The sequence below is a fragment of the Coturnix japonica genome, chromosome 12 (assembly GCF_054131305.1).
Source record: "Coturnix japonica strain WE chromosome 12, WE-NBRP24, whole genome shotgun sequence".
Lineage (NCBI taxonomy): Eukaryota > Metazoa > Chordata > Aves > Galliformes > Phasianidae > Coturnix > Coturnix japonica.
In genome coordinates this window covers 14528607-14550046 of record NC_140674.1, presented here as the reverse complement: position 1 = coordinate 14550046, position 21440 = coordinate 14528607, and the positions used below count along the sequence as shown (strand labels likewise).

At 64.2% G+C, this 21440-nt stretch overlaps 2 protein-coding genes across 15 annotated transcripts; both read right to left on the bottom strand.

Moving 5' to 3' along the window:
* Window positions 1-234: 234 nt before the first annotated feature.
* On the bottom strand, window positions 235-17187 carry TNK2 (tyrosine kinase non receptor 2). Of its 14 annotated transcripts, none has more exons than XM_015871785.3 (17): window positions 17052-17175; window positions 13902-14164; window positions 10367-10544; window positions 10155-10225; window positions 9008-9220; window positions 8750-8902; window positions 8244-8521; window positions 8035-8161; window positions 7800-7946; window positions 7598-7692; window positions 4989-5183; window positions 3661-3752; window positions 3029-3148; window positions 1312-2663; window positions 844-939; window positions 631-758; window positions 235-555 (listed from the first exon to the last, which is right to left on the bottom strand). In XM_015871785.3, the coding sequence occupies exons 2-17, from the start codon at window positions 14076-14078 to the stop codon at window positions 549-551; spliced, it is 3429 nt and encodes a 1142-aa protein (XP_015727271.2). In that variant the 5' UTR covers window positions 14079-14164; window positions 17052-17175; the 3' UTR covers window positions 235-548. The 14 variants fall into 14 exon arrangements, with proteins under 14 accessions (XP_015727271.2, XP_015727267.2, XP_015727268.2 ...); XM_015871781.3 differs by lacking the exon at window positions 17052-17175 and adding an exon at window positions 14300-14473; XM_015871782.3 differs by lacking the exon at window positions 17052-17175 and adding an exon at window positions 14300-14471 and having other exon boundaries at window positions 3104-3148.
* On the bottom strand, window positions 17074-21284 carry LOC146758863 (uncharacterized). Its single transcript, XM_085513509.1, has 3 exons — window positions 21279-21284; window positions 19503-20661; window positions 17074-17213 (listed from the first exon to the last, which is right to left on the bottom strand). Exons 1-2 carry the CDS (start codon window positions 21282-21284, stop codon window positions 19588-19590), a joined length of 1080 nt encoding a protein of 359 aa, XP_085369635.1. The 3' UTR covers window positions 17074-17213; window positions 19503-19587.
* Window positions 21285-21440: the final 156 nt, after the last annotated feature.

Here is a 21440-nt window from a genome sequence, read left to right as displayed (position 1 = left end):
TGTGTGGGTGGGGGAAGAGACGCAGGGCTCGCCGCTCCCTGCCTGGGCATGAGTCACATAGTGCTCCCGGCACATCTGCTGTGGGGTGCGGGGGTGGCACGGCCTCAGCAGGGTACAGGGGGCACTGGGGCCATGTCATGGGGTCACCCCAGTGTGTGCCATAGGAGCATGCGTGCATCCTTCCTGTGTGAGCGGGCAGCAACCCAGGAGCTGGGCACGAGAACCCTCCTCCTCTCCATTGATTATTTTTATATATATAGATATATAATATAATATATATATATATATATTAAAATTACATTTCTCTTTACAAAAACAATTCAACATCAGGCCAAGGGACGGAGCTCATCTCCTCAGCCAGGGGTGCAGACCCCCTGGCACAAGGGTTGTGGCACAGTCTCAATCGTTGGGCAGGATCCCTTTTGGGGTGCCCCCATCCCCCAGGTGGGGCTCAGTCCAGAGTCCAGCAGTGGGTGGTGGGATCAGGGAGGTGACCCCACAGTGAAACACCTGCTCTGGGTCTGGCATCGTCCACCTGGTCCCTGCTGTCACCGCCTGCAAGGAGAGGACATGAGATCAGGAGGGTGACAGGGTTAGATCCCATCCCCCAAACAATAATCATGGACCTACTTCTGCCTGGAGGAGCTGTAGGGGTCGAGGAGGTGGGAGCTGGCCTGTGCCAGGTTCCAGTCGAACATCTCCAGCACTCGGTGGCACTCCACACGGGACTTCAGCCCCAGACAGAAGAGCTGCTCCACCTGCAAAGGGACACAAGGCATAAGGACTGGGGTGCCAGGGATTATTCCCACCCTGCTGGCAGCAGGTGCTGCAACATGCTCGTACCTTCAAGTACTGGATGGCACGTTGAACATTCCAGCCGTGGTTCTGCAGGGCTGCCTGGCACTCCTCGGTGGTGACACCATGCACCGTGTCCTGCACCTGAGGAAGGATGGAGGTCACTGTGTCACTGTAGGCAGCACAGAGTTGGGGGGTAAGGGAGACACTATGGCTTCTGCCCCCCAAGGCTCCACCCCCAACCAGGAGCTGGGCACCAGCAATGAGAAGTAAGTGTGGTATTTCCACCTCCTGGGCTGGGGTAACAGCCACCTTTCTCCCAGTTCCATGTGTCCAACTGTGGGTAAGGCTAACATGGGCCAAAAGGGCCCTCAATCCCCATGTGGGAGCTGCAGTGACACTCCTGCATGCCTCGTGGCCACCCTCTGCAGGTTGAACATTGGGAAACTGAGACAAGGGGTGCAGATACCTTTTGCCTATGGCCACCTGGTCAAAAACCACCACGTCCCTCCTTACCAGCCGGATCTTCTCCGAGGGCCGATAGCCATCTGGCCCATCATACACAATTTTCTGTAGGCTGCAGGAAGCTTTCACCAAGCACTTGGACCCAAGGTTGCTGTTGTTGGAGGAGAAGTTGGCCTTGTAGTCAGGCTGCTGCTGCACCATGGGCCGGACTGTGGCTGTGGTGACCACACGGGATGCTGGTGCCTCTTCGGGGCTTTTGGCCTCCTTGAAAAACTTCTCATACTTGTCCAGGTAGGCAGGGCGCTCAGGCAGCAGGTAGTAGTGGGTGCTGCTGACCTTCTGCCCATCCTTCACAATGGGCAGGATGCAGGGTCCCTTGGAGCAGTCCTTGCCCTGTGCCTGGATCACTTTGGGGGTGGCGTATTTAGGGTCCAGGGCGAAGCTCTGCGTGGTGGGCATGGGTTTCCCTGGCGATGTGGACAGGCAGGAGCAGAGGGCAGCCCGCTGCTGTGGGGAGCCCACCTGCAGGGCCATGGGGCTGGGCGTCCGTGAAGTGGGCTGTGACAGAGGGTCCCGAGGGGGGATTTGGGGCGGCCGGTCCTCTTCACCCCCTGAAGCTGGGGACAGCTCTCCAGACCAACGCCCAGGTTCATTGCGGCGCAGCGGGCGAGGAGGGATGGGGACGCGGGGTGGGATTTGGGGTTTGTCATCAGCCAGGCAGGCAGATGGGCCCTGGGGCACGTTGAACCTCTTCATGCATTCCTGCTGCAGCTCCTGGAAGATCTCAGTAGTCTGCGTCAGGCTGGGCTGCTTGGTGTCCTTGGGGGGCAGAAAGAGGTTGTCCTCCAGCCCTGCTGTCCGCTCGCCCTCATCCACAAAGCCGTAGTTGGTTTCGCCCCGCTCGCGTGCCCTAGGAAGGCCAGCACGGCTGCCCCGCTGCCCCAGGGGGCTGTTGATGGAGCACACCTCGAAGTCATCCTCGTCCTGTGCCACGTCATCGTAGGCAGGTGGTGGGGGTAAGGGCCGGGCGTCCCAGTCCACCACGGGTGTGGGGTGGAGGGGCCGGGGCAGGGCTCGCGTGGGGCTTTGCGGGGGGGTTTTGTCCAACAGTGAGAAGGCCTCCATGGCCAGCTTGGCGAGGGAGGGGGCTGTCAGCTCCCCAATGGGTGAAGGGGTGGTGGGAGGCACCTCCTCCCCAAAGTCAATGAGAGTCACCTCGCTGCTCGTTGGTCCCTCGCTGGGTGACCGGCCGGGTTGCCACTCGCCCACCTTGGTGCCTGGCACGCGGGCAGAGGGCTTGGCAAGCCGCAGGCCCTTCCCTGGGCCTGGCTTCTTCAGACAGAGCTTCCGGAGGCCGGCTGACAGACCCTCGTCCTCCTCACTGACTGGGTTGTAGGTGGGCTCTAGGAAGCAGAGGAGAAAGCAGTGAGCACCCCACTGCACTACCCATCAGCATACCCATCCCGTGTCCCCAGCTGGTGCCAGTCTCAGAGGTGACTCCAGACCCCAGTTCCTTCCCAAAGCCACAGCAAGACCCCAGACAGCTCCTCCCAGCCCCATAGCACAGCAGCCTCAGCCACCCCTCACACTACTCTCTGGGCATGATCCACGGTGAGCCAGGAGGTGAGGACCCCCTCTGCTCCACAGCCACCCCAGTGCATGCCACTTCTGGAAGTTGGGGACAGAATCCACAAGGAGCAGAGCCCAGCAGCACCTGCACGTGCCACCGGTGAGAGCAGGAGGCGAACACACAGCACACCCCGAGTACCTCGAAAGAAAGGAGCTAAGAGAGAAGAGAAGGGGCATGAGCAGAGCTGGCAGCTCCCAGAACAGCCCGACTTACTGGTGAGCAGGATGGAAGGCTGAGGCGGGCGCGGAGGTGGCTGCCCTGCAGGAGGAGAACAGAGAGCCCAAGAGCAGGCGGGACGCGGGGTGAGCGCGCGGAGCAGGCGGCAGCCGGGGCGGCTGTCAGCAGGAACATGGCGCATGCTTCGTACCCCCACACCACTACTGGACAGGAGCAGGTGCCGGTGGGCCGCCCCAGTGGGTCAGAGGGTTGGGGGTACAGAACTTGCACAGCGTTGGCTGCAAATGTGCCAGTGAGCTGCTCTGCCCCGTAACGGGGAGCCCTGCCCCAGGAGGGGACGAGGGGCCCGGCCGAAGGCCAGTGGGGCAGAGTCCAGTCCAGAGGGGACGAGCAGAGCCGCCCACACTGCTGGCAGTGGCACTGGGCAGGGTGACAGCGTGTGCTGGCGCTGCAACAAGCAAACAGCAGCAGAGAGACAGAGCAGAGGAGACAGCGGGACAGTCCCGTCCACCACCCAGGCAGAAGGGTGCACAGAAGGGACTTGGTGCAGCTGACTGGCTGGAGGTGGGGGGAGAAGGGGTGAAGACACTTACTTTTAGCCCTTCCTGGGAGCTGGGTGGGTCTGGCAGTGCTCAGGTCCACTCCTAAAACATCAGGAGGGTCCATGGGATTTCCCAGGTACAGCCTGAGAGGAGAAAGAACAGAGCGGAGGGGGATCAACGGGATGCTGCACCTTCCCAGGCGCATGGGACATGCCTGTTACACAACCAATGCACTGCAACATACAAGTAGGGGATCACAGATAGTGACCCCACAGCTCCATGGAGAGAGGTACATCCCAACTGCTGCATCCTTATGGTGCCAAGTGCCCGCGTGCTCCATTTTATGAGGCTTTTGGCTCTGCAGCACAGCCCCTGGTGCCGCTCCAGTGTCCCCCATCCCCTCCCTACCTCCGGCACAGGGCACCCACACGTGGGGTACCGAACCCAGAGCAGCACGGCGGGAGGCCCGGGCGAGCCATCGCAAGCCAGGCATGGCAAGGCAGGGAGCCGGTGCAGCCCGAAGGCCTGGGCGTGTGCCGAGCTCGGTGCGTTCTCTGCGGCCCGGACGGCACGTACCCAGGGCGCGTGCCCACGCAGCGGGTGCGGGGAGGCCTGCCAGGGCACGAGGCACGTCCGTGCACCCGGCGCCTCGACAAAGCACTCCGGGGGCCGCCTGCACAGCCCCAGAGCTGCGAGCACTGCTGTACTGGGGCTGGGCTGCCTTGGGGATCACCATCCCATGGGGTGCCGGAGCTGCCTTGACACTGAGGGAGCCGTGCAGGCTTTGTAGTTGCATCCTGCTCCTCCCCAAACAGCCCTCCCCCACATCTCCCCATCCCCAAAGCTGAGGTAGAACCCACAGAGAGCTATAACCATGCCCGCAGCTATAACCATGCCCGCAGCTTTCCGGGGTCTGCTGCACCCCAGGATACAGTGCACCACACCCAGCCCCAACGCTGCCCCAGTCCTGCTCCCATTACAAACCAAACAGGGTCAACTCTTGGTAGGGCAAGGGAAGAAGAAAACATAAGTTATGTCTACATAAAGCACCGGCAGCTGTGATACTGTCACCTCTGGGGTGACATTTCCCCTTTCCCAGTGCTGCTGAGCACCAAGGGGTCTGCAAGGCTGGGAGAAGGGCTCCATGCCCAGCCCAGCCCTGTGCCCCAACGCTCCACCCCATGCAGCACCCGACCCTGTTAGTGAGAAGAGGCGAGGGGGGTTAGTCAAGCTGCGGGGACCCTGCCCAGAGCTGTTCCCAGCACAGCAAGGAGGAAGAGGAGCTGTAAGGGAGGAAGGCCAAGCTCGCTCCTTGCAGGGGGGGAGCGGGGGGTGAGGTGTGGGGGGGGGGGTTGCAGAGAAGACAGAAAGTTTCTTACTCATCAATTTTATCGGGAAACCCCCAGCACTGCTGAGGGTTGGTGTCTCCATGGCCTGTGTGGATGAAGCTGTTTTTAAGCGGCTGGCTGATGTCATGGGCCGACAGCCCCGCCACCGAGGTCACCGTGTTGCGGGGGAACTGGCCCACTTTTAGGGTCCGCTTATTCTGACCCCGCCACCAGTAATTCTCGGCCCTAAGGAATAAAAAGGACCTTCGTTACTGAGGATGGCGTGGGGAGGGTGGCGAGACCCCAGAGGGTGGCGATGGGATGGGGACAAGAGCCCTGCCCCAATGACACGGGAGGAGCAAAGTGACTCAGCCTATGACACGCAGGCAGGCAGTGGCACGGCTGGGGAGGGTGCCCAGATCCTAATCTTGAGCCCTGAGCCCCCCCAGGCACCAGATGCTGGGAGGGGGCAGAAACCAGCACATAGGGGATAGGGGTGGTGAGGAGTGGAGCTCCTCGTAGGATGTGTCCCTGCACACCCCAAGATGCTCAGGAGCCCATGGGGCTGCTGTCATTAGGGATGGAAGAAGCAACAGCCATGGGACCAAGAGCCTGGCTGCTGATGCTGAATCCCCAGATATCCCAGTGCCCAGGGGGGAAACTGAGGTGGGGACATTGGGTTGTGGGATCTCCCTTGGATTATATATCTCCGGCTTCCTCCCCTTCCTCCCTTCCAGTGTTGCCCCATGCAGGGTGAGCCTCCTCTGACTGTCCGGGGGATACTGGGGTCCCATCAGAGCCCAGCGCTGCCCCAGGACACAACTACCACTGGGGTGACACAGCCTTAGGAGGGAACAAAGTCAAGAAGGTAACTCCGGGGAGGGTCCCCCGGGCAGCACCCCCCCACCAGCCTCTTCCCATCCCGCACCCCCTGCCCCTCTCCTCCCACCCCATGCACCGGGGGCCGCTGGCAGCCCCGCTCTCCCTGTGCGGGCATTGGAGCCGCGCAGGGGGTGGCACAGCTGCCGGCGCTGCCAACCCGGCTTGGCTGGCACGGGCCCCGCGGTTTCCTGGAGTCACCTGTGAGTCACCCGCGGCCACTAGCTCAGCCCTTTTCCTGTTTACCTTCCCCGCTTGCCGCCAGCCAGCCGCATTACTCAGCGCCGGGACCCCTCGGCGAGGGCACCGGGCACCCTCCCTCGCCCGCAGCGCAGCGGGGCGGGCTGCCGCGTCCCCTCCCGGGAGGTTCCTGCTCCTTCCCCGGCTCCTAGAGATGCTGCGGCCACGCTGCCCCAACGCAGCCGCTCAAAGTCCCGGTACAAACCTGCTCCGTGCCCCGCATCCCTGCCTTAAGCCCCCCCCCCCTCCCGGGGCCTTCAGGTAGGTCCTGCTGCCGTGCACACGGAGCCGGGGGCCCCTTCCCCTGCCCACACACACGTACGCACACCCGGCGCTGGTTCAAACGACGTGCAGGGGCTTGAAAAAGGAGTGGGGGGGTGTTGACGGTGCCCCGGGGCGGCCTCAACGGGGCCGGATGCAGCCCCCGGAGGAGCCCCCCGCCCACCGTCCCCTCCCTGCCCTGGCAGCCCACAAAGGGAAACTGAGGCACGGGGCGAGACCCCCAACCCTTCCCCCCACCCCAAAGCAGCAGCAGCAGCAGCACGAAGCCCCACCAGCCCTAAGCAGCACAGCCACCCCGACACCGCTCCTGCTGGGGGAACTGAGGCACGAGAGGCTGCACGCAGCCCCCCCCCCATCAGCCCAGCGGCACCCCCATAAGGGCCGCATCCCCCTCCCCACCCGCACCCCGTGCCCCTCACCGCTGTGCAGCTCCCCGGGGCTGAGCCCGGCAGCAGCGGCCCCGCAGCAGCCCGTGATGCACCGGGGACGATGTGCGCGCAGTGCAGCGGCCGCGCCGCCCTCCGCCGCTCCTTTCCCTCCTTCCCTCCCTCCGCCGACGCCGTTTCCCTTCCCCTCCCCTCCCCTCCCTGCAATTAAACCACCGCCAGACCCTGGGCAAGAGTCATCGGGGAGCAGCCGGGGGAGAAAGCTGGTCCCTGCAGCCACACAAATCCGGCCTGATTCACCGTGCCGGAATGCGGGGAGCCAGCCCCAGGGGAGGGGGGCAGAGGGGAAGGGCTGCGCCTTTCTCCTCGCCTCCACCCCGCCGTGGGGCCAGCAGGGGGGCTGGCACCCTGTGCAACACGGGGCTGAGGGATGCTGAGTTCCAACGGTGTGTCCCTTGGGGACAGGGATCCTAGAGGGGATGCTCTGAGGATGGGGCATCCAGGGACCCAGTGTCACCCACCCTCCCAGCCCGGAGCCAGGGAGCTCCAGGATGGGGAACAAGGGCACGGGGCAGGATGGAGCAGCCACTAAGCAAAGCCTCAGAGCAGGAGCAGAGGTGGCACCGAGGCCCTGGTGACAGCGGCACGTCCCCGTTGCTATCAGCAGGGAGCGGCTGCCTGGCAGCTGTGTCCCAGGGCAAGGCCATGGGGTGAGTCAGCGGGGACAGGTGCTGTGGGGCAGTCACGCTGCCCAAGTCATGGGGGGCACAGAGCCCCAAACTCCCCACAGCTCTGCAAGCCCCCACCCAGAGGGGCTGTGCTTTTGGGGCTGTGTATAACAGGACTGGCTCAAGGTCCCCCCCCATGCACTACCTGCCCTCGATGACCGTGATGATGTCGTTCATCTGGATGTGCAGCTTGTCAGGCTCCTCAAAGTCCTGCAGAGCTCTCATGTCGGTGGGCTGGGCCTGCAAGGACAGTGGGGTGAGTGACATGCAGCATGTCCACGTCCCCCTTCACTCTGCACTGGGAAGGGGCAACAAGGGACACCTAAAACCCTCCAGCCCACACCTACCTCCACCAGGAAGTCACGCAGGGCCACGAAGGTGGGCCGGTCCTCAGGCTTGTGAGCCCAGCACTGCAGCATGACATTGTAGACGTCCTGGGGACAGTCCTCGGGCCGCGGCAGCCTCTCACCCTCCTTATCAATCTTGTGTAGGATCTGTGGGGTGAGGCAGTGCTGTTACGGGACTGTATGTGCCAGGGGTGGTGATATGGGGAGCCACAGATAAGGGGCTTGCTGCACCCACCTGGCTGCCATTGAGGCCAATCCATGGCTCCTGCCCGTAGGTGAACATCTCCCATAGCGTCACCCCAAACATCCAAGTGTCACTTGCATGGGAGAAGGTGCGTGTCTTTAGGCTCTCAGGAGCACACCTGCATAGGGAAGGATGTGAGCATCACGACGGGTGGACCTCCAAATCCCCCTCCCCAGGTGGACCCCCCAGCCCAAACTCACCAGGCAAAGGGCACCTTACGATGCTCCTGCATCACGTAGTGGTCGTCATTTTTGGGCAGAGCCCTCATCAGCCCAAAGTCTCCAATCTTGACCAGCTCGTTGGAGGCGAGCAGGATGTTGCGGGCAGCCAGGTCTCGGTGGATGAAGCGCTTGGACTCCAGATAGGCCATGCCCTTGGCCACCTGGATGGCATACTGGCATAGCGTGGAGATGAGAAAATGGCCCTGGTTCTTCCGCAGACGGTCCAGGAGGGAGCCCAGAGGGGCCAGCTCTGTCACCTAGGCCATAAGAAGAGGACAGCAAGGTGGTCAGGCTGGGGACACCGTATTTTGGGCTGCTTTCTGTCCCCCAGTCTTGGCACCACTGGAAGAGGACAGCAGTGGAGTCCATTGGAGGTGGGTCTCATGCCCACCTGGCTCACTTGGCCCCCAACATGGAACCACTGCCCTGCAGGGCTCACTGACAGCAGCAGCCACGGGATGGGGCTGGTCCTGCTGGGGACTCACCATCTTCATGGGGTGGGAGAGCACCACGCCGTAGAGGCGGATGAGGTTCTTGTGGTCCAGCGAGTGCATGGCGTTCACCTCGCGAATGAAGTCATCCAGCACCTCCGGCTGGCTCAGCACATCCGTCTTCAGACACTTCACAGCCACGTTGAGCTATGGCCAAGAGAAGGGGTGAGCCATGGAGGGGGGACAACGTGTCCCTGTGCCCAGACCCCCACCACCAGTGCAGTGCTTTTGGTCAATGCACATGCTCCTCACCGTCTTGCCAGCAGGCGTGCACCACTCCCCGCGACGCACCACACCGAAGGAGCCATCGCCCAACTTCTCGAAGAGCGACAGGTCCCGCTCCCTGATGAGGCAGGTGAGGGAGTGCTGACCCCCCGTGTCCGGGGGGGGCGGCGTTGGGGGCTTGCGGAAGGTGCTGTGGGGCTGAGGTGGCAGCTCCGAGTCGGGGCGCTTCCCACTGAACACCTGCAGTGTGCACAGGGGTGAGATGTGGGCTTGGAGACACACACAGGTCCTCCCTCCTGTTGGTGGTGGCCAGAGCCTGCCTCAGTTTCCCCTTCCCATGAGTGAGAGCTGTTGATACCCTGCTGGTGCCAAGCAGATGGTCATCCCATCCACCTCTTTGGCTCTGCACGGTTCCTTCCTAAACCTACTGATGACCCCACGCAGTGTTTCCCCAGCGGGCGGCGTGCTGAGCAGCACTTTTAGATGGACGGGGGAGGCTGCCCTCCAGCAGCCTGAGGTCCCGGGCGCTCCTCGGCCAGGCTGTGGGCACACGATGTGCCTGGGCACCACTCCAAGAGAAACCTCCAGCGCAGTGACACATCCCCGCAGCAACGTGGGCCTTGCGACACGCGCTGCTGCTGCCAGCTGCCCAGAGGGGTTGGGGACGGGCTCTCCTCCCCACCAGCTGGCACTGGGCACATGGCCCATGGGAAGGGGTCCATCCTGGCACACAGCTGGGGCAGCTGGCACCTGCACAGGGAGTGCGGGGGCCGGAGTAGGCATGTGGCTGCGGTGGGAGGTGGCATTTCTCTGCCCGGCACAAGGCTGAGTCGCCTTCTATTAAAAGCCAGTCACAGCTCGGCTCGGCCCAGATGAGTCACAGAAGGGAGAGGCCACGACCCAGAGCCCAGCTGGTGAGCACACGGGCCATGTGGGGCTGCGAGGTGCCCAGGGGTGCAACCACCCTGTTATGGGGAAGGGTCCCTGGGTCCCTCGCCTCAGTGCTGAGGCAGGCACAGGGCTGCACAGCCCACGGGGCTGGCTGTGGCTGTGTTACTAATGATCTCTGACTGAGTTTCTTGGAAAAAGAGGCAAATCACAGGAGGGGAATGAATTTCCTGAGTGCCGATCCCAGCTGAGAAGTGACCCAAGAGCTGGGGCATGTTAGCCATACCTTGCTCATCCAAGATTTCCGCTTGCACATGGCTTTCCTCCGCTTCACCGCCTCCCACAGCCGCCGCTGGCCTGTGGGATACAAGGACTGACACTGACACAGGGCCCCTCTTGAGAACCACCCTCTGGCCCTTGCGACCACGTGGCTCCCCAAAAGATGCATCGCAGCCACAGAGGGGCACAACAGGAGGTTGGGGGGGATGATATACGCACCGGGGCGCCCCATGCCAATCTTCTCCAGGTCCTCATTTTTGACATACTCAAAGTGGGACAGGCGGGTGACGTTGAGCTCGTCCCGGATGCGCAGAAAGTATTGCTGCAGCTGCAGCTCAGTCAGCAGCTCCAGCAGCCAGTCCGTGCCCTCTTCTGCCTGCATGCTACAGCTCAGCTTCTGCCAGACAAGGTGACAGGTTAGTGGGGACTGCGCTGCTCCCCGGTGTCCCAGCTCTGTCCCACCTGTGTGTCAGAGGGGCTGGGAGATGGGGCTGCCTCCTGCCCCAGTGGGGATGCCAAGGATACTCATGGGACTCATCTCCTGCAGAGCCCACCCTAGACCTTCCTCAATGTCAGCAGGACCCACAGAGGAGGACATGAACACCACAGTGCCCACAGTCCTAATGAAACACCACCCTGAGCCATACGTACCCAGGCAGCAGTGCCAGGGATGGAGAAGAGGCAGAGCCCCAAGGCATGGCACGGATGCCCCTAACACTGTCCTCACACTGCATGCTGGCACCTTACAGACATAAGGAACAGCCGTACCTGGCACCACACATGCACATGGGGCACCGCGTGTCCGGCCCCAGCCACATTCCCTGTGCCCAACTGCTGAGAGCGGAGGTGGCAGCTGTGCCCTGCAGGGACAGACACCTCAGTGCTGTTCTGGTGTCACAGGAGGGGACAGATAGACACAGATGTGAGTGTGCAGGGAATGAAGGTCCCCAGGGTGTCATCATCACCTCCCCAGAACTGTGCTGGGCCGTAGGACCCCCAACACCACGGACCTTCACACCCCCAAGTGCCCCCTGCTGCACCACACTTTGCTGACCCCTCTCCCTCTTCACCATAACCGCAGCCTTCCAGGAAGGGACCCGGCTCAACCTCCCTCCTCCAGCCGACGGAGTGGACGTGGGAAAGCCCCCGAGCCGGCCCCACACCAGGGCAGCCCCGTCCATCCTCCCCTTTCCCTGGGGAGACGACGTGGCCCCCGGCCCCCTCACCATCTGCGTCCCAGCCGCGTCACCGCAGCCCTCGGCTAAAAATACGTCGGGCACGGGGCACGCGGGGGCACCGCGGCTGAAGGAGCCGCTAATGCAGCTCACGGCACGGAGCCACCCGCGGCACTCGGGGGATGACGGCCACTTACTCGGTAGACGCGGAAGCGAGCGAGGAAGGGGAAGGAACGGCGCAGAGTCTCGAAGCGTCGCATCCTGTTTGGTTGCAGCCTCGGCCCAGCGGCCCAATGTGCTCAGGGTACCCCCCTGCGGGTGTCAGCGTCTCTGGGGCACAGCGAGCCCAGCAGAACCAGGGGACCTTATAGGGGTGTGAGCCCGGCCGGGGAACGGCTTGTTGGACGCCACCCGGGTACGGCCACCCCACGCATCCCGCAGCACACGCAGAGGGCTCGGGGCATCCCTGCGGCACAGGGGCGGGCAGCGGGACGCAGCGCTGCGCTTCTCCTCCTCCTGCTTCCGTCGTGCCCTCCTTCCCGGCCGTCCTGCCCTCCCCTTCCCAAAAGCAATAGGGTTGGAGCTGCGGCGTTTTCCCGATCGGTGCCCACGGCTTCGCTCCCCGGCAGTCGCTGTTTGTGGGTCCCGGGGGCTTCGAGCAGCGGCCCGGCTCCTGTCCCAGGAGGGTTTATTTTAGCTGCGCGTTGGCCCAGCTCTGGGCCGTGCGCCCAGGGGGCCGGGCTCCGATCAATGTGCTGCTTTCTCTCTTGTTCGGCGGGTGCTCGGCAGCTGCACCGCCTGGGAGAGCGGACCCCGGCTCCCATTGCCATGGAAACTCGCTCCGGCCCTGGGAAAAGCTCCCAGGCCTCAGTTTCCCCCCTCAGGAAGCGAGGAGGGAGGGGGGACATCCGGCCCTGCGCTCCCAAAGGGGAGGTGGTGGGCGTGATGCCAGGGTGATGGGCACCACGCCGCTGACCATGAGCCACAAGGGACTGTGAGTGTACCGTGAGCCCCACAAACACACCCGGCTGCCAGACCCTGCGGGGAGCTGGGGGACATAGAGACGGACCCCTCCGCAACCACCGGTGTGCCAAGGTGACACGGGACAGCCAACTCCTGCTGCATTGTGGCCATGCCCAAAGAGCTTCCGCCGTGGCTTCCAGTGCCGGGATCCCGGCTGGCACCCGGCACAACAGCCCCATTGAGCAGGGACAGACGGGCACGGTGCCCTCGGCACCAAGCTCTGCCACGCGCCAGCTCTTTGCCCTGGGGACGCCGCGGGTGTGGGGGTTCCCTGTCCCACTGTGCAGCCCCCAGCACCCCCTGGTACCCCCAAACCCTGGGCAGGGCTGAGTTCCAGCTGCGCCTCAGTTTCCCTCTTCGCAACAGGTCCAAGAGCACAGGAGCAGCACCACCACCTCAGCCCCCAGCAGCCCATTGGGATGGGAGCCCCCAGCAGCACCACGGCCCCCACCACCCGAGGAGACAGCAAAGATCCACGGCACGAGGGCACGGGGACGGCCGGCACAGGTACCCACGCACACACCTGCAGCACCGGGATGCACCTACGTGCACACACACTCCTGCGCGGGCGGTGACGGCTCTCACGTGCACCCCGGGACCACACGCACGCAATGCTGCAACCACACGCACCACGCACACACCCCGACACGTGCACGACCGCAACCACACCTCCTTCTCCCCTTCCTTACACTCAAACACATCACCTCCGCGCACCCCTCCCCACTCCCCCCACCCACCCCCCTTTGCAGCTACCGCCGTGCCCGGCCTCACGTTCACCATCACCCCGAGCAGCAGCAGCCCACCACCCGCTCCCCACCACCCGCTCCGACTGACGCACGCCTGGCTGTGAGCCCGCACCCCGCTCTACACCCACGGCACCTCGAGACGTCACGGCTCTGCCCACGGGCACAGCCCCGGGCGGCACACGCAGCTCTAGTGTGACGCACGCCCTCCCGAGGTGACACGCGGGGGTGCGCACACACACACACACACACATCACACACCCCGACCCCACGCCGGACCCATTCCCCGTATCAATGCAACCCACATCTGTAGGTCTCAGATGGGGAAACTGAGGCACAGGGTACACGAGTGGCACCGATACACAGCCAGCACCTCGGGGTGGGGGGATGAAGTGGCAGCCCCGATTGCACAGGGTGACCCCAGGAAGGGGACACGGGTCCATATTGCTGCAGATGGCCACCTGTGCCCACCCTGCAGCAGCCCCACTGTGCACAACGCGGTGCCAGCACCAGCTGAGCCAGGCTCACACCGTGCCACCAAAAGGGGACAGCGAGGGTCTGTGTGAGAACATCTGGGCTCACATCCCAGCACTGCCCCCCAGCAATACGATTCCTCCCCCACCCCCACGCCTCAGTTTCCCCACGCATCAGTGAAGCCGCACAAGGTGGCTGCTGCCCCCGTGCCAACTCGAGATGCCACGCAAGGGAGCATCGCAGTGAGCCCCCTATGCCATGCCAGCCTTGAACCCACAAGCACCTTGGGGACGCCATGGGGGCCGTGCCACCGCTCCCCCCATCTCCCCCTGCACTGACCCGCCTGCACGCCATGCCCAGAGTGACGTCCTGCTGCGGAGGCAGCCCCGGGCGACTGCTGCCCATCCTCGGGGCTCGCAGCCCGCTGCTGTCCGACAGGCTGTGGGGCAGGGGGGGCAGCATCTCTTCCTCCTCTTCGGCGCTGCTCAGGCGCTGGTAGTCACATCTCTCGCCCATGGCAGCGGCGGCGGGTGGGGGGCTCTGCGCCTGCCTGGGGGCGGCGAGGGCTGGAGCCGGGCACGGGATCACATGGCAGAAAGTTGCTGCAGTTCCGGAAAACAGCGAGAGGGTGAAGGTGACCGCGGTGATGGAGGGGAAGAGGGAGGGGGGGGGGGAAGGATGGATGCGGAGGGGAGGGGGAAAGAGAACGGGGAGCCCCCCCAGGTACCCGTTCTCACCGTGGCACTGCTGATCTCCTCGCAGCTCCGCAGCCTGCGTGCCCCCCCCGGTACCCGAGCGTGGAGGCGGGGGCATCGGCGGTGCCATCACTGCAGCCCCCGTCTCCCCCCGGCTGGCACTGCGCAGCCCTCGTCAGGCAGAGGGGAGCAGCGGGGAATAACACCCGGCGCGGTGGGGGCTATGGAGGTCCTGTGTCTATCTGCAGGGCCGGGGGTGGGGGGTAGGAAGGGGGCGCAGCATCCCCAGCATCCCTCCTGCTGTGGGAGGAGGGGAAAGGGATGCGCGGGGAAGATGGCTGCTGTGCAGCACTGGCGCAAAGCTCAGCAGGGCAGGGAGCGCAGCCAGGCCCTGGGATGACGGGGGAGCATGCAGCAAGGATATACTCTGTGATATCCCACCCCTAGCACAGAGCTGGGGAGCCCTGAGATGCTGCCTGTGCCTGCAGCCCTCCGACATCACATGCAGCCACAGCAGGGTGAGCGGCACTGTGTGTCCCCCCCCCCAGATGGGGATCTGTCACTATCCCATCAGAGCCCCCCAGGTCTTACAGCAGGCTGACTTGGAGTCACAAGACAGGGAAGAGGTGGGGCTTGGAGCTCTGCAGCCCCCCTGCACCTGTCTGTGCTTGGAGGCATCACACAGGGACCAAAGGGCTCCTGGTGCCACCGCTGCAGGGCACAACACCCCACCCCATCTCCTAGTACCAATGCCACAGGGCAGTACACCCCATTCTACATGCCATTTGTCCCATAGAAACACCATACACCCCACCTCTTCCCCCAGTGATCCCCTCCCACAGCTTCTCCCTTCCCATCCCCTTGCCCCCTGTTAAGCTGCGAGATGACCCCATGGTTCCAGGGCAAGGGGCACGAGCCCATCCTGCCCCCGACCTCCCAGCACACCCCATACCCAGGGGGGCACTGGCCCCTCCTGCCATACCACAGAGGTGAGCTCAGCACCGAGCTGAGCCCGCAGGCTCGGGGCGTGGGAGCAACAGCCACCTCCATGCGCAGCCCCGCTGGCGTCAGTGCCGTGACTGATGCACGTGCTATGCCACCTTCCTGCTGGCCCCAGCTGCACTGCCCATACACCCATACAGCCCCCAACCCTAAAGAACTGTCACCCAATGCAGGCAGAGCAATGCTGTGGGGTCTGAGTGCTGTCCCCATAACCCAGGGGCACTCCACACAGCTGGGCCAAGCTATGTGCGCGGCATGAACCCTTAAATGCAGTGTTGGGAACCAAACCCCAATCGTGGGTTGAGAACCAAAACCCCAATCCAAGCACCCACGGACCCACAGCTCAGCCAAACCCCAAAGCATGAGCCATCTGGAGCAGGGGCACAGCATCACCCCAGGGGGTTCCCATCAAAACCATGGCCACTGAGCTACCTGTGCTGGTGACAGTCACACTGACCACAAAGTGTCCTTCCTACCGCAGAACACCGGACCTCCCCATTGCTCCAGGCAAAGCCAGGGTCACCCTTGTCCCCACATCCCTCTTGTTGTCCCCAAGGAGCAGGGCAGCAGCATCACCCACCCCCTTCCATCACCATCACCACCCACTCCATCCCCCTACAGAGCTCCGAGGCAGGGGGGGGTCCCCACTCACCTCCAGCTCAGCACATCACCCCGCTCACAGTCACATCAGGGCTGGGGCACAGCACCCTGCCTGCCTCCTTCCTGACAGCGGTGTCACCTGGAAGTGATGTCACCGTCTCCAGCAGTGGCACGAGTGGCCGTGCCCTGGGCTGGTTTGCTCAGCCCTGGCGGGGCCCCGGGGGCGGCCCCAAATGGCAGTGACAACACTCCGCAGGCTGCTGCTCAGGTGCAGCTGTGCACACACACACACACACACACAGAGACACCTGCAGGATGCTGCTGCCCCACTCCCCCATTGTGCCACCTCCTGTCCCCTCCGAATCCCAGCGCGATGTCCCCATACCGATCTGTGCTCTGCCTCCCTTGCTGCTGGTACCCGGCACGGCTCGCTGGGACATTGCAGGGGGTTGGCACGGAGCGATGCTGACACCCGTGGTGGGGGTGGGCGGCGAGGACGGGTCACTGGGTGCCCCTGTGCTGTGTGCTCGATGCCACTGGAGCCCAGCGCCATGCTTTGGTTCTGCCCCAGCTCGTCTCCAGCTCTCCGTGCAGCCATCAGCCTTTGGACCTGTCCACAGCCCAGCAGTGCCTCCCCCGCCGCGACAAAGCCCAGTGCAACCCCAATCCTCTCCCTAAGCCTCTTTCCTGCACTAAATCCCCTCCGTATGTCAGGTCGCAGCCTATCGCCTGCGGGAGCTGTTCCCCATCTCTGCACAGGCAGTAGGACCCAGCCCTGGTCTGGAATGCATCCCCAGGGTGGTGGGAACATGATGAACTGGGTGCACGGGGGGATTTGTGACTCAATCTCATCCCTGTCTCTGTTTCTGCTGGTTGGTTTCAGGGCCCAACTGGCTGCATTTTGGCACAAAAAGGCAGGTGAGGCACAGGACAGCAGCCAGGCAAAGAGGCAAAGACACATGCATCAACTGTGGGCGCCTCCAGCAAAGCAGCCCTCCAGCACCCACCTAGAACCCCATGCCCAGAGCAGTGCTAGAGAGCACACAGCCCAGCGCTGCCACATGATGGCACTGAGCTTTGAGCATCACTGAGCATCACCGCCCTGGGGATGATGCCACCGAGAGACCCCCCTGCAGTTGGGCGCCCCAATGGAACACTGATCTGTGCCTGGTAGCCCCCGCACTCCTCTTACCTGTGCCGGGGTGGGCGTGCAGCTCGGGTCCCTTGGCAGTGCCACTCTGTGCCCCAGTGTCCCCACCAGCCCAGCGGTGACGCAGAGGTGGCAGAGCTTCACAGCTTCACCCACGCAGCCATGGGGGTTGCAGGGCTCTGGTCACACTGCCCATAGGGTGCCCTGGGGAAGGAGAGGTGAAGATGGGACCCTGGCAGCACCACATCTGCCCACTCTAGAACCAGACCCAGGGGCAGCACCAAAATGCCCACCTGCAGCTCACTGGCCATGGAGATGCACTTCTACCTGGGGGGAACATTCTGCATACCCACAGTCCTCCCATCCTCACCATGAGTACAGCACCTGGACATGTCCAGAAATCCCAAATCTGCCCCCACCTGCCCAGCGTTGGGAAGGGACCTCCGTGCCTAGCAGAGCAGCACCTTGGCCAGACCGCGAAGCACCTGGCTGCTCATTAGCACTAATTGGCAGCAGCCTAATGTGCCAGGCAGCAGCGTGGGCAGTGCCCCCTGGCGCTGCTCAGTCAGAGTGGGATCACAGCAAGCCCGGAGCACAGCTGGAAGGGAAGCAGCTGGGCACCCCATAGGGCACCTAAGGAAACCCCTCCTCCTTGCATTAGGATGGGACGAGAGGGTCAGAGGGACAGAGACAGCCCTGCATACCCACACCAAGGGCTGCCCCCACTCCAAAGCAGCATTTCTCTCCTGGTGTGCAGCACCGTGGCAGCAGCAGGGGATGGAGCCGCATGGTCTCGCCTGCTCCTGCAGCACCACACCTGCAGGAACCGGTGGTGCAGGAGATGTAGCCACCCCATCCCCTGCACACACAGCCCCATCCCCTGCAGGCATGGCCTCCCCGGCACAGCTGCCCCCCAGCTCTCCTCCATCTGCAGCTGCTGCACCATCCCAGTGCCGCGGGGTAAGGGCTCTGCTCCAGCCTGGGTGCTGCCAGGGGGCTGCAGGCAGGGAAGGAAAGCTCTTCCCTATGCTTTAGGGAGGGAGGGTGCATGGGGGGCAAAGCCCTCTCCAGCCCCGAAACCATTCTGCTTTGAGAAAGCTGCTGTTGCTCAGAGCATCCCTGAAATACATCAGCAGACAATGCTCTCCAGGAACATCCACCTGCAAATCAGAGCCAAACTCAGTGGTCCCGGACAGGATGGGGCTCGTGACACCCCCACCCACAGCACCCCAAGGACGAGCACCCAGCCGACCCCTTCCCCGTGAGGCTCCACATGTGGATCAGCCCAAAAATGGCTCAGCCACAGGGAACCTGAGAGCCCACAGCTTCCCACCGTGCCCATAAACCCCAGGGGCTTCCCAGGGGAAAGTGAGTCACAGCTGCCACCCCCGTGCCCAGCCCCAGGCAACAGCAGGAGTGGAGCGGGGGCACTGGTGGCCCCAAGCTGTTCCCATACAGTCCCACCGGCACCAGGCCAATGAACACCAGGCTAACAAGGCCTGGGGTGGCTCGAGGGGCTGCAAACAGGTTGTACAGCCCAAGCCCCCAACACGCACCCTGAGGTGGGTTCATGTGGGGCCACAGCTGCTCGATGCCATCTATGGGGTGGGCTACATTGCTGACCCCCTCCACAAAGAGAGCCCCACTCCTGCACACCAAGGTGCCACATCGCTTAGGCTGCAGCTTCAGCAGGTTTTTACCAAAGCAGATGCTTTTTCCCACTCACTTTGCACCAAACCAGCCCAGCAAGGGTGCGCCTGTGGGAACCCCAAAGGAGGAGACCCAGGGTGCCCGGACAGCAGGCAGGGACCGGGGCGGCACCGCAAAGATTGAGCGCGTGGGGAAGCGCAGCGCCGGGCCGTGTCTCAGCCTGCCCTGGGTGCTGCGTGGCCTCGGGGAGCCCCGTGCCCGGGGTCACCGCGTCTGGGCGAGGGGAGCGGGGCGACCGAGGGGCCCCTCGGGACAGCAGGACGGGCAGGGAGCTCTCAGCGAGGCACCGTCGGGGTTAAGTTTTACAGCGCTTAAAAACAAGAGGCGGAAAGCGAGTCAGTGCGGCTCGAGCGCTTTAGTGGGACAAACCTGCCCCGATGTGGCAGCGCTGGGGATGGAGGGTCCCTGCGCTGCGCGACGCCCCCGATCCGGGGGCCATTCCCCGAGCACAAGGGTGCTCTGTTCTGTGCTCACAGCGCCCGGGGAGGAGGCAGAGCGGAGCGGAGCTGCTCCCGCAATGCAAACCTGCCGCGGGGCACCGCTCACCGCAGGGCGCCGAGCCGCATCCCGCATCCCGCAGTGCCGCAGGGCACGGTGCCAGCGCCGCAGCAGCACAGCACGGCTCGGCACGGCACGGCACAGCATGGCACGGCACAGAACAGCACAGCACGGCACAGCACAGCAGCACCTCCACGTGCCGTGCCCGACCCGACACCTCTACGTGCCAGCCCGGAGCCCCCGGCCCCACGCGCGATCCCGACCCCCGTCCCGCATCGCCCTCACCTCTCGCCTCGCGGCTCCTGGTCCCGCGCGGGGTCCCGGCGCTGCAGGCACCATCCCGGGGAAGAGGGGAGGGGGGTGTCCGCCCTCACACCCCGGCCTCGCGCCTCCGTGGGGGCCACGTGCCGGGCAGCTGCTCCTGCTCCCCGCGGTACAGCTCTCCCTCCTCCTGCACCCCTCGCAGCGCCTCGCCCTCCTCCTGCCGCCCCCTCCTGACCCACCAGCGCGCTCTGCCCGTGGGGCTGCCCCCGTCCCCGCGCTGCCCTCGCTCCTGCTGCGCCCTGCGGTTCAGGCCCTGCTCCTGCCGCGCTTTGGGGCCGCGCTCCTGCACCCCGCGCCCTCCCACCCTCCCCCGCCGCCCCCCGGGGCTGCCGCCGTCCGCGCCCCTGGCCGCCCTCCGCCCCCCGTTCCCGCACAGCTCTCGGGGTCTCCGCGCCGCCTTCACGCCCACGGCGGGGGCCGCCCGCTCTCCCCGCTCCTGCAGCCCCGCCCGCACCCCCAGCGCCACCCGCTGCCACTGCCCCGGCCGCCCCGCAACGCCCCCGGCCCCGCCGCTCTCCGCCTCCCTCCCTCCGGCCACCAGCTCCTGGCCCTGCGCTCCCAGCCCCGCTTCCTGCACGCCCTCCGCCAAACCCCCCGCTTCCTGCACCCCCGGCGCCACGCCGCCTCCTTCCTGCACCCCCGGGCTCAGCCCCCCGCCCTCCGCTACCCCCGCACCCCGGATGGTGCCCCGCCGGCCCCGCGGTGCTGGGGGCTCCGCTCGGCAGCTCCCGGTCCCGGTCCCGACCTCCCCCCTCCGCCGGGAGCTCCCGGGGCGGCGCACCGTCCGCCCGGCCCCGCTCTTAAAGGCGCCGCGCCGCCGCCTTACGTAACGGAGGGGGTTGGGACGGACGGGGAGGGGGTGGGCTGGGGTGTAGGGGGCGGTGGGCACAGGCACAGGGTGAGTGGGTACGGATGGGAGGATGGATGGAGCGATGGATGGATGGATGGATGCACGGACAGGTGCGGACGGATGAGGGGTGTAGGGGTGTAGGGCGCACCCTCCCGCTGCGGCACAAGCTGCGTGGCCCGAGCACTGCGGCCCCGGGGCTCTGCAGGCACTGCAGGGACAGGAGCGCTGCCAGGATGACGGGGAAGCAGCAGGCAGAGCCTGCACAGCTCGCTAAGGGGAGGATGCGATGCGCTCTGGTCAGGATGGACCGGACTCTGGGCACCTGATGGAGCTGTAGGGCATCGCTGCTCAGTGCAGGGGAGTTGGACCACAGGCCTTTAGGGGACCCTTCTAACTTAGACGGTTCTGTGATTGTATCTCCTGCTTCACAGACATGGTTAAGTTTGGCAGGAGGAACCGGGGAAGACAGCACAGAAAAGCTGAGTTGAGTGTCCTTAACCAAGTGAAACGTATTTGCAATGGGAAGTGCTGCAGCAATAGAGCTGTACAGCTTTGCCTTGGGGGGCACGCAGCACTGCAGGGTGTTGAGCAAACCTAATCCAGGTATTTTGACCCTCCTCAGCTTAGGGCTGAGGGAGCCACTCACACCCTATAGCAGCACCCAAGCCCCCCATTGCACACACGGAGAGCATGGAGGGAGGTCTGACATTCCATCCTACTTCTGTTACCCAGTCGTAGACCCCAGGGTCTTATTTCTGTCCCACATACAGCCAAGAGTTGGACTCAATGAGCCCCATGAGTCCCTTCCAACTGGCGCTACCCCGTGACTTTAACAAGGTGACTGGAAGGCAGCAGCCATGAAGGGGGGGGAACAGGGGGCAGCTCACATCCATCGCCTTTCCACATCATTGCCCACATCCTCAGCCCAGCTGCCTGAAGAGAAACAGCACTGAGCACTGCAAGCAGAACAGTGTGAAGCTGGGACTCCAGGAGCCTCCTTCCACCCACCCACCAGTGACTACAGCAGCATCAAGAACCCACAAGAGATC

Bases quoted from the DNA above. Each gene is read 5' to 3' on its own strand.
- TNK2 (XM_085513100.1), bottom strand. From the start codon at position 16,820: ATGTGTCTTTGCCTCTTTGCCTGGCTGCTGTCCTGTGCCTCACCTGCC. The intron at 3,149-3,660 runs GTAAGTGTCTTC...CTCCTCCTGCAG, and splicing joins GCTCCCAGGAAGGGCTAAAA to GGCAGCCACCTCCGCGCCCG. The intron at 940-1,311 runs GTAAGGAGGGAC...ATCCTTCCTCAG, and splicing joins CCTCGGAGAAGATCCGGCTG to GTGCAGGACACGGTGCATGG.